The 14,879-nt window shown below is 42.9% G+C and overlaps 1 protein-coding gene across 2 annotated transcripts in view; it reads left to right on the top strand.

Annotated features, from left to right (window-relative positions):
• uba1 (ubiquitin-like modifier activating enzyme 1) overlaps positions 1-14,466 on the top strand; it is a 33,509-nt gene extending 19,043 nt beyond the window's left edge. For both annotated transcript variants that reach the window (XM_083769224.1, XM_083769225.1), the window contains exons 15-26: positions 585-750; positions 3,004-3,200; positions 3,750-3,814; positions 4,982-5,177; positions 6,147-6,221; positions 6,445-6,634; positions 7,991-8,079; positions 8,529-8,621; positions 8,748-8,939; positions 9,558-9,659; positions 12,186-12,286; positions 12,986-14,466. In XM_083769224.1, coding sequence (XP_083625350.1) covers positions 585-750; positions 3,004-3,200; positions 3,750-3,814; positions 4,982-5,177; positions 6,147-6,221; positions 6,445-6,634; positions 7,991-8,079; positions 8,529-8,621; positions 8,748-8,939; positions 9,558-9,659; positions 12,186-12,286; positions 12,986-13,121 — 1,602 coding nt within the window. In that variant the 3' untranslated portion in view covers positions 13,122-14,466. The remainder of the gene's footprint in view (positions 1-584; positions 751-3,003; positions 3,201-3,749; positions 3,815-4,981; positions 5,178-6,146; positions 6,222-6,444; positions 6,635-7,990; positions 8,080-8,528; positions 8,622-8,747; positions 8,940-9,557; positions 9,660-12,185; positions 12,287-12,985) is intronic.
• The last annotated feature ends 413 nt before the right edge of the window (positions 14,467-14,879 follow it).

Genomic DNA, 14,879 nt, shown 5'->3' with positions numbered 1-14,879 from the left:
TGCATTGGTGTGGTCTACCTTAAAAAACGTTTTGTCCAAACCCGACCCTTTTGTGTGGTAAGTTTGGAGGGCGATCCTACATTTTTCCTGGTCCTTCTAAATGTTTAAAATGTGAGCACCAGTGCTATCAAGTAAAAACTTAATTTTCCAGTTGGATCTAGCAGAGGAAGGTTAGGATTGTTCTGTAAATTAAACTATGAAAGCTTTGATTTGTAAGCATAAATACGTTGAAGTAAAGGGGGACAGTTTGTGTATTTGCAGTAGTTTTGGGGATTCTCTTGTTAGTATTTATTTAATAGCAATATCAGTAGTGTATGTTATTTTGAAACTACTACATAATTATACAAATCCATACTTTTATTATAGCGCACTTGCATTGGGATATATTGGCATATTCTACAAAAGTAGAACATTCTACAAAAATCAATCAAAAAGGCTATGAAATATAATGCAGTTTTAATTCATGAACTTAGAAGGAATGCTTTGTGATGCCGAGACTGTAAAGCAGTCTTGATATTTGCTTCTGACCAGAGATGAGGGATATGGTTATTGAGGTGATTTTGTTTTCCTGTGCGTTCTATCAGAAAATGAAGAGTGAGACGGCAGCAGCCGCGGTGAAGCAGATGAACCCATCCATAAAGATCACAGGTCACCAGAACAGGGTGGGCCCCGACACCGAGAGGGTCTACGACGATGACTTCTTCGAGAGCCTCGACGGCGTGGCCAATGCGCTGGATAATGTTGACGCACGTAAGGCACCCAAAGTCATTCTATGCCCTATTCTGTGTAACTGCCAAAATGACTGCCCAATAAAAACGACAATTGGACTCTTGACGATATATTGCTCCAATTCCCCAAGCCTAATTGACCTACAAAGTATGTGGGGTAAAAGGTGGAGACGTATGGTAATAATCCTCACCAAGGTATCCGATACCAGACTTGTTGAAATTGCTTCATGTTTATGCAGCAGTGGGTGTAAAATGTCAGAGCGGTCCCTACAGGCTGTGCTGCTCCTCCACTCAACCAGACCCCAAGTGGGTTGACCCGATTGACATTTCTATCTCTTGAGCCTTGTGTTTTCACTAATGGTGCTAAAAATGGAAAGTTATTATTGGTGGTGGAATGGAGTGGGGGCATATATCTTAGTATAATCACTGAAGGAGGTGCTTGAGGCAAGGCCATGGGGTCAACGAAATCTGTTGTGTTCATCTTGCAATCTGCCTACTGGATAATGAGACACCTCGTGTGCAAATCTGTCATTTTGGCCTGAGGGTGGTGCGAGAGGCAACATCATGATGGGGTCATTCACTGTGCACAGCAAATGTGGCTCAGCTCATGTGAATCTGCTCATTAGATTTTGGGAGATCTAGTGCTTAACCCTTTAGAAGACATTTGTAGTATCTGGTCTCGGGTCTTAATCTAAATCATGACAGTTTTCTGAAAAACCTGTTTCTATCAGTGGTTCTCAAACTATTTCATGTCAAGGACCTCAAAATTATATGTAATTGGCCGCCGACCCTCATCTGAAAATATGTTGTTCCAGGGACCCCCAGAAGGAAAGTCCATGCATGGGGTCACCAAAGTCTGCGTTCAGTCAACGGGGAGCATGAATGCACACTGTAAATTAATTAATCATATAGACGGGAGTGTTTGAGATGTTGTTTAGGATCAAGCTGTAAACATTAGCATCCTTATACCTGATTTATACCATACCGAAAAACAAGCTCACAACACGGTGCACGTTTATAAATCGTCTATTTTCGATGTGCAACACCGGCACGCAACTAAATATAATTCGGGATTTAGAGCCCTGCCACGAGATGGGCTCAAGTTCTCAGTCGCCATGACTGATTTCATTCATTTGAATTAGAAGCCAGCATGTCTTCTGTGGAAGCATAATGCACAGTGAAAAATCTACAAGAGCTTTGTTTATAATGGCAATATGTTCAGAAGTAGATTCATGCAATCTTAATGGTGTCCGATATTTCATATAAAAGCAAAGGTTAAAGCCCCAATCCTTCACCTGGTTGGCAGTATTTAGAACAGCATAAACGATATTAGTAAAACATCGATACATGGGATATTGCAAGGTATTGTTTGTGAAATGGCACTGGTGTAAGGGCCTCCTTTCACACTGTTTTCACAAATTGGCCATTGAACCTTTTCAGTCCTGATATTTTGTTTTAGACTCCATTTACACGAGAACGGTGTTCATAGATGACAGCAAAATAAAGTATCGTCTGCTGGGGTCCCTTTAGACGAGAACAGCGTTTGCAGGAGGTGAAAACGCAACAAAGTAAAGACTCCTTCCAGTCCCAGAGTAGAAATCTTTTAAAACGCCATATCCTGCCTAGTCCATGTACATGGGCAAAACGATGAATCCGAAAAACCTGTGACATCATGGCTCACGTGGGTTCTCAACTCTTGATGCATAGCTGTAGGTGATGTATGGCATGGATTCTCAACCCGTGGGTTGCAACTTGCAACCCCTCTGGGGTCGCCAAATTAATTTGGGGGATCCCCAAGACACTGCCAACGCATTTCCGTTCCATTTTCCTCGGCCAAAAACGTTGAGAACCCCTGATGTATGGAGTTCCTAAAATGAGCAAGCACTCCCTCACCCTACTCATCCTACAAATACAGATGTAGCGACTAGCGGTGGTGAATGTTAACCATGATGTAAACAAAACCGTATGATGGGAAGTGAACGGCACAGTGAACTTCCTCCTTGTACATGGGTGACTGGCCTATCTGGCAGACAGTCACCGCCACCTTGCACAATACAGCAGTGCGTCTCCATGTAAAAGGTGAATATAAACTGAACACAACGCGCCAACGCGGGCTGTTTTATCTGGAGACCGCCGCCGTCTAAAAGTGGAATTAATCCATGTGGTCTAAAAATCATGCATTCCATTTGTTTGAAGTTGGAAATGTCGATGTTGTATGGGTTGAGTTTTTTTATTCCATTAGTCATGTTAATTATTTCTCCCCCCTGATGTGTAGGTATGTATATGGACCGCCGGTGTGTGTACTACCGTAAGCCCCTGCTGGAGTCTGGCACTCTGGGGACCAAGGGCAACGTGCAGGTGGTCATCCCCTTCCTCACAGAGTCCTACAGCTCCAGCCAAGACCCCCCAGAGAAGTCCATCCCCATCTGCACCCTCAAGAACTTCCCCAATGCCATTGAACACACACTGCAGGTAAAGCATCTGCACCCTCAAAGAGGCAAATAAAACTGAATAATGTGAAAAGGAATATATTGATTGTTTGCCGTCTCCTGTTGTGCCATGCACATTGAGACTTAAAATGTATTCCGAGTGTTGCAGGCATTTCTCTTTTCAATATTTTAGAGGGGAACTATCCCCTCCAATATCTAGCTTTTGAAATTGCGTCATATGGTAGCCAAAGTCTATGGCATTTATATTATACCACATGTTTACTGATGTAAACGAGCCTTAAAAGTCCAAAGTAGTCACTTATGTGATTTGTATGCAAATATCTTGTCTTTGGTTTCTGATAAACGCAATTTAATAGTCCCAATCTTGGTCCCGATCTCCTGGCAGATCAAAAAGAGAAGGTTGACCTTCCCTACTGTAGTATCAGGTTGTCCCCAAATGAATGAGATGCGCTGTAGGTTAATTTAGGGCGTGCTCACATAAAAAGTATTAAGTGCCTAACTATACTGCAGACCATTATGAACCATGAATGAGTGAATAATGAACCTGTTGACTCTCCCTCCCTCTGTGCAGTGGGCCCGTGATGAGTTTGAGGGTCTATTCAAGCAGCCATCAGAAAATGCCATGCAATACCTATCGTGAGTCCACAGAACATGTATTACTTTATACCAGGACAGTGTGTACTATTTAAAACACAGATGCTTTTTGTGTGATTTACTGACTGAATTATCTTCATGAATTACATTGACTGAATGGCCATGCTAATTAATCACATTAATGTGCAGAAAATGATGCGATTATTCTGCACAGACAAACCAGGGCAGTGTATTGACACGTTAATATTTCTCAAGTAATGTTATCGCTCTTTTCAAGAGTTACTGTAATATTTAGTACATATTTTCACTCGGAAAGAGCCTATGTGAAATCCTGACCGTAACCAATTCAGTAGACCAATCCTCACATTAAAGGAGAATTCCATGCTAGAAGCCTTTCTTACCTTTCTTTGTAGTCGTTACGGCCCCACCAAAGAGGTCCAGGTGTTTTGTGCAAAAACTCTTTATTGGCTATTTCCCCTAACATAAGCCCTATGGGAATTGAATGGGGCTATGTTTTTTTTTTTTGTATATATCCTCTCTTGATGATGTAAATAATATCCCAAGCGGCACACTTTACTACTTATTTCGATTTAAATAAGCGAATTAGCACAACACCCCATAGCCCCATTCAATGCAATTCATTGAGGGCTTATGGTAGGGGAAATGGCCAATGAAGAGTTTTTGCACAAAACACCTGGACCTCTTTGGTGGGGACGTAACGACTACAAAGAAAGGTAAGAAAGCCTTCTAGCATGGAATTAAGCAATATTACACGAGAGGGTGTGGTTTAACGTGATTATTGCCACGACAGTGATGCGGTAAGGAACGAGACTAAGTCGAGTTCCGCAATAATCACTGAAGTGACGGATGTAGTCACTACGACCACAAATGTCCCAAGAAACTAGCTAGCCTAGCCACCGAGTTTGCTAGCGCTCTGGGAAAACAGAGCAGCTGAATTCTTTGTTTTGATTAGGTGGTGAATGGTGCTGGTTTGATCCACGGCTAGAAGCCGTTTCAACCAATCAGATTGCTTCCTCGAAACGACCTGTTGTAGAATTCTCCTTTAACTACACGGCTTATCTGACGACTGCACCAATCCACAGAACATTCCACAATATCAACCTAAATGGAATGTCCTGATTTGGCCATAACTCATACTAGGTTCCTAAGGTTACTTAACTTCATATATCGTCTCATTGTGTCTTCCAGAGATCCTAAGTTCATGGAGCGCACACTCAAACTACCTGGAGCTCAGCCTTTGGAGGTTCTGGAAGCGGTGTACAAGAGCCTGGTCAATGACTGCCCCCACAGCTGGGCAGACTGCGTGGCCTGGTCCCGCAACCACTGGCAGTGCCAATACAGCAACAACATCCGCCAGCTACTACACAACTTCCCTCCAGATCAGGTAGACTTTGGTCACATTTTAACACTTCTACTTTGGTAGACTCTATGCGAATGGGCGGAGAAGTTCCATCATTCAGTACGGTATGGTACAGTACGCTACAGTACAGTACAGACTGCTACAGTACAGTCTGCTACAGTACAGTATGGAACAGTCCAGTACAGTATGGAATAGTACAGTATGGTACAGAACACTTAACCTGACGCTGCCAGATCCAAGAAGCTTGCTACACAAATTTGTTTCACAGCTTATTGGGATCTGGGATCGCGGAAGCAAATTCGATGACGGGGCTGTTCCTTTTTTTCCAAGATACTTGGTAGATGATGGGACCGTCTGTCTATCACCGTGTGGGCGTGCAAACACAACCAATCATATTGACGTGTCTAGATAGCTTCACATCCGGTTTCGCACATATTCCGCCCTTAGCTCACGCTGATTGGTCCCGTACGGAACGGATTTGTCAGCTCAACTCCCTGAGAGATCCCAGATGAAGGCTGTGTTGGGGAACATGGTTACCCAATACCGCCCTCATCTGGCAGCGTCAGGTTACAGAACACTGGCCACCTGGATGGCGTGGCTCGGCGCTAGAGTGAGACCGGCCAAAGGCCGGTCGAATTCTAGTTTACTTTATTTGATGCGATTGCATTCACACCAAGTTAAATGCGGTTGTTTAATGCGACGCAGGATTCAAATTAACCTTCACACAAACGAAGCGCACTTTCCGACAATACGCAGCAGGATTCGTTTTAACCTCAGTAAAGCATCCTGGTATGAATGTGACCTTTGTGTGCCCATTCTATGCAGCAAAACCTTCCAAATCCTCCATTTAACTGAGGGTAAAACATAGACATATCGGGCCATCTGTACTCTTCAAAAGTGAAATTAACACTCAGGAATTTTGCAGTGTTTTGTATGAGTAAATTTCTCTACTTGCTCAATGGAAAATAACACTGTTGTTGTCTGGTCTTTCAGCTCACCAGCTCTGGCGCCCCCTTCTGGTCTGGTCCAAAGAGATGTCCTCATCCCCTAGAATTCAGCACTAGCAATGTGAGTGAGAGGCTCATCAATAATTCTGTCTTTAGTTAGTTTGTTTTTCTCTCAGCAACTATCATACTTAATTTATACGATGTCACATGATGGAATAAAGTGTTCAGCATGCAACTACTGTATGTATAAATCAACCTTCTACAAATTCTGAACCAAGCTAATCACTTCACTTCTGTTCCTGACCTTTTGGAAGTTATTCCCATGTTACATTTTTTGTGTGTAGGACCTACACATGGACTACGTAATGGCAGGAGCCAACCTGTTTGCCACGACGTACGGCCTGCCGGGCAGCTCCGACCGTGTGGCCTTGGCCAAGATCCTGCAGGAACTCAACGTGCCGGTCTTCACCCCTCGCTCCGGAGTTAAAATTCACGTTTCTGATCAAGAGCTGCAGAGCGCCAATGCATCCGTCGGTAAGAACTTGCATTTTTGTAGTAGTGCTGCACCATCCGGGCATAATTGGGCTTAGAATTGAGATCACGATTCTTGCTCACAATTCTTCAACATACATGACTATATGATGATGAATATTTGTCCATATATTGCATGTATAGGGACATTGTTTTTTTTGGGACACACACACACTTATTTATTGAAAGGTAGTATTGCTTTAAAAATCACAATCCATGTTGGCTCTGGTTGTCCAGTGCTGTGAACTCCGATGATGATTTCGCCATGCTAATACTGATGCACCAGGCGTCTGCTTGGGTGCATGTGAGTTCAACTCGACTTCTCACGCTGATTGCATCAGTGTGTGCTGAGGAGAACAGCATACAGTACATGCTCTGGATTTTAGTATTTTGGGAATGCAAACGTGTCTTGGGGAATGCAGGGAGTCTCTGATTTATGTACTGCTTAATTTCTACAATGTGACGTCATTCAGACTTTTGGGGGGATGGGGGCGGGGGATCATCCTAAAGTTGGTGCTTCGGTGGCACTTAAATGTTGTGACGACTCGAAATCTTCGGCACTCCAGCAGTATTTCCTCATTCATTAAGTCCAGCTTCGAGGCAGTAGCTGCCTCTGCATTTCCCAACTGAAAACCAGTTGCACCTTCTCCTCACACTCATTCTCAACAATAAAACAAATACTGTCTATAATAATTACAAACCTATGCTAGGCTACACAAATAAACACGTTCACATAAGAAACAAATGCATACCTCTGTTCCCCACAGCATTGCATTCTCAACGAGCCGCGTTTTAATTAATCACACACACGCACACACAACAGCCAGTCTGTGACAACACACAGCTCGTTGGAGGAGGAGGATCAGGGTAATTTACAATCTCAAAGGTAGCTTTTGCTTCATTGAGAGAAGATGGATGCTTACGCTGTCAACGCTTTATCCAGGCATCTTCCAGCACCCCTGAGATCATGATGTAATTGTTTTGTGAATTGAAGCAATGGCATACAATATACAGTAGGGATGAACGATACAAAAGTATTGTGTGTATATAAACGTGTCTAATTAAAATGCATATTTACTAATTAAAATACACATTTGACGAAGCTTTCTGCACTAAGTAGGTTAAACAATCCTTTATGCTGTTAATTTGCCATAGAAGCATTAGAACCACAACAGGTGTTTCATCATTCAAATGCCAGAGGAAAACAAAAGTAGGCATTTCTATTTATATACAAATTGAAACTCCTACTGTAAGACGCAAGTATTTGGGAATATTTAGCATGTGTTGTAAGCGTAGCAGGGCCGGCCTACTTTATTGTTGTACACATCAACCGACCGCTGGTCTGCGTTTTGTTTGCAGACGACTCCCGACTTGAGGAGCTGAAGACTCTTCTCCCAAACATCGAGAATTCCACGACATTCAAGCTCACCTCAATCGACTTTGAGAAGGTACACTCCACCTCTTGACATAAAAGATTGTGGCAGAGTTGTGTAGCTTGTCCTTATTGCCACATAGAATACTACTATGTGCCTATGTGCCTCCTAAAAGACCAGCACAGGAAGCTGTCATCTGTCCCGTCATTTCTGTTCACGATAATATACTTAGGCGGAAATACACCTCTACAAGCTCACAACCTGTCACATGAGCTTGTATATCAGATCTGCTGTTTTTGAGCATCTAAGGGGGGGTGAGGGGCATTTTGTATTCAAGTCTTTGCTTCTGGGGGTCCCTGAAACAAAATATTTTGAGATGTGCGACCGGCGAAATGCATACAACTTTGGGTGGTCCTTGACGTGAATAAGAGCACCAGTGATATAGCATAATGTTTTTCAGAATGTTGTTGATGTTTTAGTGGCCCAGTGACTCTGTTGATGATTGTGCACACGTTTGTTTCCAGGATGATGACACCAACTTCCACATGGACTTCATTGTGGCGGCGTCCAACTCGAGGGCAGAGAACTACGACATTCCCCCTGCCGACAGACACAAGGTGTGGGCACACTCTTTGATGTTGACCTAGACATTTTGTCACACTCTGGACTTAATTTGGGACTTCACCACCCATGTGGAAGTGGTGTTCTGTGCTCATAATATTCTGTCTGTGTTTACTGTTCAGAGCAAACTGATCGCTGGCAAGATCATCCCTGCCATTGCCACCACCACGGCCGCTGTGGTGGGCCTGGTGTGTCTGGAGCTCATTAAGATCGTGCAGGGACACAAGAAGCTGGAGACCTTCAAGAACGGCTTCATGAACCTGGCACTCCCATTCTTTGCCTTCTCTGAGCCCATTGCTGCTCCCAGCCACAAGGTATATATTTGGCTTAGTAGCTGGATGTGGATACATTATGCATTTACTAAATGCTTTCACATAATGTAGTGCTAAATGATAAGGGAAATACAAAGTGTAGTTAGTTAGACTAAAGAACCAGCTGAGCTTAAAAAGAAAAAAAAAGATGGCGTCCTTTAAATAGTTTCAGCTAACTCGTTGTCCAGTGCTGTGAACTCTGATGATTTCGCCATGCTAATACTGATGCACCAGGCTGTCTGCTTGGGTGCATGTGAGTTCAACTCGACTTCTCACGCTGATTGCATCAGTGTGTGCTGAGAACGGCATATATGTATATATTGAGAGAGCAACCAGGTGCTCACTGGAGATCTAAGAATCAACAGAATTATAAGAGACAGGATAAGACCCGATAATATCAGATTAAAAGAATTGGAGGAGGGAGGACTTTATTAAACCAACATGTTTCGACCACAATCCGTCTTTGTCAGGGTTGGACTGCAATTTTAGCATTTTGAATTGCAATAGCAATGCTTAAACATGCTGTTTGAAGCATGGGATAATGCTTCAAACATGAGTCTTTCATTTATTTTACTGACTTTCATGTCTCCACACGGCCACTCTTCCTCTCTGTCTTCACAGTACTACGAGATTGACTGGACATTGTGGGATCGCTTTGAGGTCAAGGGAATACAGGCCAGCGGCGAAGAGATGACACTCAAACAGTTCCTCGATTATTTCAAGGTACTAGGAACTATAATTACTTGCCAGAATTTGTGCTTTGTTTCACGATGGTGTCGTGCATGGAAAATAACAGACTTTCAAGCTCACAATCTGTCAGGGATGCGACACGTGAGCTTGTAGGTCATCTATTTTCGAAGTATGAATTGGGCTTTATGGTCCCGTAAGGGGTCTTGGGACCCCGAACTGGAATCTTTCCATCACATGTGGAACAGTTTCCGGAACCGGTTTTATCACATTGTCAGAGTTGATATGTGCACTTCACATCTGCTATACAATTAAAAGACCGGTGGTTCTCAAACTTATTTTTTATATCAAGGACCACCATAATTTAAGGGTCCATTTGCACACATTGAGTTACAGACCTTTTAAGGGTCCTTTTGGAACCCCCTATAGGAATCGTTAAAGGGAACCGTAACCATTAACACCCCAATCGCCCAGGACGAAGTTCACCGTCCTTTCTATTGGTAACTCCTGACACCCAAGACGAAGTTTTATCCAAAAGCGTGGTGCTTTGTCAGCAGATGCAACAAATAAAAATTTAGCAGAACTGCAAGCATTATGCAAAAATACAATTTTATTTTTTCATATAGGGCTTGAAATTTACTGGTGCTACCAGTTTAAAAATGTAGTAGCACCAGAATTGTTTTAGGAGCACCCACCAAAATGTAAGAAGCACCAATATGTTTCTTTTGAGTCCACCTATTTCCACTAAGACAAAAGTAAGGACGCAAATTGTGATTGGCCAGAATGAGATGTATGATGACGTATGATGATAAGAGTGCCCCTCACTTCACATAGGTGTGATTTTTATTATTAATAAAAACAATATAACATGAAATAGTGAAAGTATCTTACAAAGCATGCAATTATTATTGTACTGTGAGTGTGAGGGTGCTCAAGTCTGTCCGGTCAGTTGGCCTCAAACCTTTTCATGTCAAGGAGCAAGGACCCCAAATTGTTGTTAGCCCACAGACCCCCATTTGTAAATATATGCCAGGGCTCTAGCAGTGATTCTCATTTTAATTTAATAAATATATGCCAGGGCTCTAGCAGTGATTCTCATTTTAATTTAATAAATATATGCCAGGGCTCTAGCAGTGATTCTCATTTTAATTTCAAGGACACACAGTTTGACATGCATTAGGCTACTGACCCCCATTTAATGCCATTTATATAAGGGACTTCAATTTATTATTTTTATTTATATTGTAAAATCAATGTCAATTTAACTCTGAGTACAAATGGAACCAAATGGACCTGTCTATTTCGTTCCATTTGTAAACTGACTCCCCGGATCCCCCAGAACCACTATATTGTCTGTTCGTGTGTAAACACAAGTACAACACTATCCATTCCAGTGGTAGATGTTGTTGTTACATATACAATGGATGAAAAAGTATTGAACGCATCAACTTTTTTCCCAGTAAATACATTTCCAATGATGCTATTCACATGATTTCGTTACCAGACATTGGTATTAACTCAGGAAATCCACACATGTAAAGAAATTACAAAAATAAAGTCCAAAGTTCATCACTAAGTATTAAATTAATTTCAGTTGGTGTGTTCAATACTTTTTTCCTTTTATTGCACTTAATTCCACATTATTATTTATGGACTTGAATGTTGTGATTTCTTTTCATGTGTGGATTACTTAAGTTAATACCAATGGTTCAATACTTATTTCCCCCCCCCCCCCCCCCACTCATTAGCATGGTCTAAATTGCCAAACAGCTACTACTTCTACATTTCTCAACCAAAATGGTCGAGTTTCACAATGCTACACAACTGGACTCTAGAGCAAATGAGTAAAGTCACTGTCCGTAATGAATGTGAGTGAATGAGAGAGGGGAGATAGAGAGAAGTGGGCGGGGCTATTAGCCTGCTGTGGAACAACACACCCAACAGAGTGGAGAAGCTTCTCTCTCTCGTCTCAGCCGTTCCTCACGGAGAGATTGGCCACTAGGGGAGTGTTTGGGCGCACCACAGAAATGATTGGTAGTCCCACAGATGCTCCCAAATATATTTTTGTCACACAGATTACATTTCAGACGCATTTGCGTCCAAAATTATCACAATATACATATACAATATATTATCGGAGCTATTAATAATGTTATCAGGCCCATAATGATCGTGCATCCTTAAAAAAAGACCATGTGTTAGGCCCTCCGCTGTCCAGTCGCTAGTCGTGATAGATTTATTCTTACCTTCCATTGTCGATCGCATGGAGAGTGTTTTGGCTACATCTAGCTGCTACAGCCACATCCGGAACAACATCCGGTGTGTCGATAAAAGTCCTCCGTTGCTATAGTTGCTATAAATCGACTAAGCGCTATAATTTAAGGGATTAAATAACCCCAGGCAATTAAAGTGTTAAAGAGGGAATCTCTATGGAACCAGAATTGTTAAAATCTTAAGGGATGTATTCATTGATACTTCCTCATCACGTCACTTTCCCCCGTTGTGGCGGTGCACCCAAAAATGAAACCAAATTCTAAACCTTTTCTTTCCTCTTCTCGTCAGAATGAGCATAAGTTGGAGATCACCATGCTTTCTCAGGGAGTGTCCATGCTGTACTCTTTCTTCATGCCTGCGTCCAAACTCAAAGAGAGGCTGGAGCTACCGTAAGTGAAGTGACCACACACACACACACACACACTTGGGTGCTCAAGCTTACTGCATTCGACAATCTATAACTTCCGAGTGGCAGTTATAGACTTTGAAAAACTGAAACAGAATGAGCAAAACTGCTACTTGTAAAAAGGTAGCATTGTTCTAATGAATATGAATAGCCAATAATATTTCCCCACTATTTACGTAACCACGGGCATTCAGGCAACCATTGGTGTCAACTTCTGAGTGACAGTCGTGCATTTATCACAAGAAAGTACTGTGAAGGTAACTTACCGTAATTTCCGGACTATAAGCCGCACCTGAATATAAGCCGCACCAGCCAAATTTAGGGAAAATCCCATATACAAGCCGCACTGGACTATAAGCCGCACTGGACTATAAGCCGCAGCTACGTTAGCTCAGAGCCTGAGATGGCTCTGCGTTAGCTGTAAAAATCCATAGATAAGCCGCACCGTTGTATAAGCCGCAGGGTTCAAATCATGGGTAAAAAGCCGCGGCTTATAGTCCGGAAATTACGGTACTTCCACACGTCTTTGGCGTTTGTTAAGACCTGATCTGCGTCAGTCAAAACCCCTTTGGAAAAAGCTTTTGAAATCTCATGGTTAACTTGTCATCTGGGTACGTTATTATTGCTTAAACTGTGTCCTAACTGGGGGTCCCTCGTCCCTGTCATTGATCTGACCCTGCAGGATGACCGAGATCGTGACCAAGGTGTCCAAAAAGAAGCTGGGCAAACACGTCAAAGCTCTGGTGTTCGAGCTATGCTGCAACGACCTCACGGATGAAGACGTGGAAGTGCCCTACGTCAGATACACCATCCGCTGAGCCCCGACCCACCCACGCTGACCACCGCACACGCCCGGGAAAGACGAAGGGATTGGGGTACATGGGGTGGGGGGGGGGGTTATGTTATACCTCCAGGTCAGCTGTGTGGGATCAATCATTTTTCTGAGGCCTGTGGTTAATGTTTTGAGTTTGAGTTCCGAGTTTTACGTAACCCTGTGCCTGATTGTACATAGCCCCCGGTTAAAGCTGACTTGAAGATGCCTGGTATATAGGGGGGGGGGGTTCATTGCCGGGCTATGGGGACAGGCGGTTGACAAAAGGAAGGGGAGCGTGCATGTATACTGGGGCCTCATTGATTTTCATCATCTGTATCTGAACATCTACGTCTCTCAGTTTAAATGGAAAGCCTTAGTGTCTGCCTCTCCCTTGGTGATCCATAGCCCAGTAGCAGCTGTCTCTAAAACCTCACCCCCTAACTCGACTAGCTTTTGGCACTGTGGACATGGGGAAGGGGGGGCTTTTATCCAACGTGCTCTGTCACCTCTCTACTTCCGCCCCCCCACGCACCCCTCCACCAACACTTGTCCCTTTCACCCCACCACATTGATCCCCCTCCCCCTTCATGTTCATGATATGATGCTAAGTCGGTAATCCCCCAAAATGCCTCGAGAGAAAATGTGTTGAGGAATCCAAATTTCCCAAGCCTCCCCCAAAAAAAGAAAAATGCCATTCGGTTCTCTCTGAGACACCAAAATGTGCAGCCGCAGAAAAGGCTCAAGGCACAAAATGCTTCCTGAGGACCCCCCCTTCCTAAACTGTAAAATAATCCCTTATTTGCCGTTCTCTAGCACAGTGGTTCTCAAAGTCGATTCCAGGATCACTCTGGGTCTAAATTGACCCTCACAAGTCTAACTCTTAACAGTATACAGATGGACCCTGGCGGGTCCATTTAGTGTCATTTACATAGTATAAGAGTTAAGGGGAGGTTTTGGAATTTAAAAAAGTTTGAGAACTACTGCTAGCAGAAGAGCTCAGCCTGAGTGTGCCCCTGTTGTTAGTGCTACCCTGTTTGTCATCACTCCCTGTTGGCCCATAATTCCTCATCTGGCACTTGTTCTTGTGGCTCTCAGGGGGGTTGTTGGGGCACTTGCACATGACTTGAGTTTTTTCACTTATACTCCTTATTTTATTTTTTTCATTTGTTATTTGTTTATTTTCTATTTTATTTGGGGACAGAATTGTGCCACATGGTCACATATGAGAAAAAGAAAAAAAAACTTGTAGTTCATAAAACTGTCTTCTTTCTACTTAACTCCAAATGACATAACAGTTCAGAGTTGTATCTTGAAATGGGAGCACTTAGTGAATAAACGTGTAAAAGTTCCGTCGTGAGTTTGTCTTTATTGTGTTCTTTTGCGCTGTGAGCTTGTATATCTGCTATTTTTGAGAGCCACTGTTCTAAATCCTGAAGAAAACATTTACCGGTATGTTGCTATATATTTATACAGGTGGTTTAACGGGTCAACATTTTCAAATGAACTGAAGTTGTAAATGGAAATTATCATTGTGCACGCGTGTGTCATTTCCCAACCTGAACTGCCGCTTGCAGTTTCATCTGAAGTGTCAGATTCAGAAGATATCCGGGAAGCATCGAGCCCCTGAATCAGCAAAACTTCTTTCTTAACCACCTAAAAAAGTCCCGAACGGAAGGCTTTATTTGTACAAATTGGATACGGTGCCTCTTCATAGTGGTTTAGCCTCAAAGGCAAACGTGGTATTAGTATATTTTAACTATGC

This window comes from Protomyctophum parallelum (genome assembly GCF_964188405.1).
Source record: "Protomyctophum parallelum genome assembly, chromosome: 7".
NCBI lineage: Eukaryota > Metazoa > Chordata > Actinopteri > Myctophiformes > Myctophidae > Protomyctophum > Protomyctophum parallelum.
Note: the sequence above shows the minus strand (reverse complement) of the source record. Positions and strands in the feature narration are given on the sequence as shown.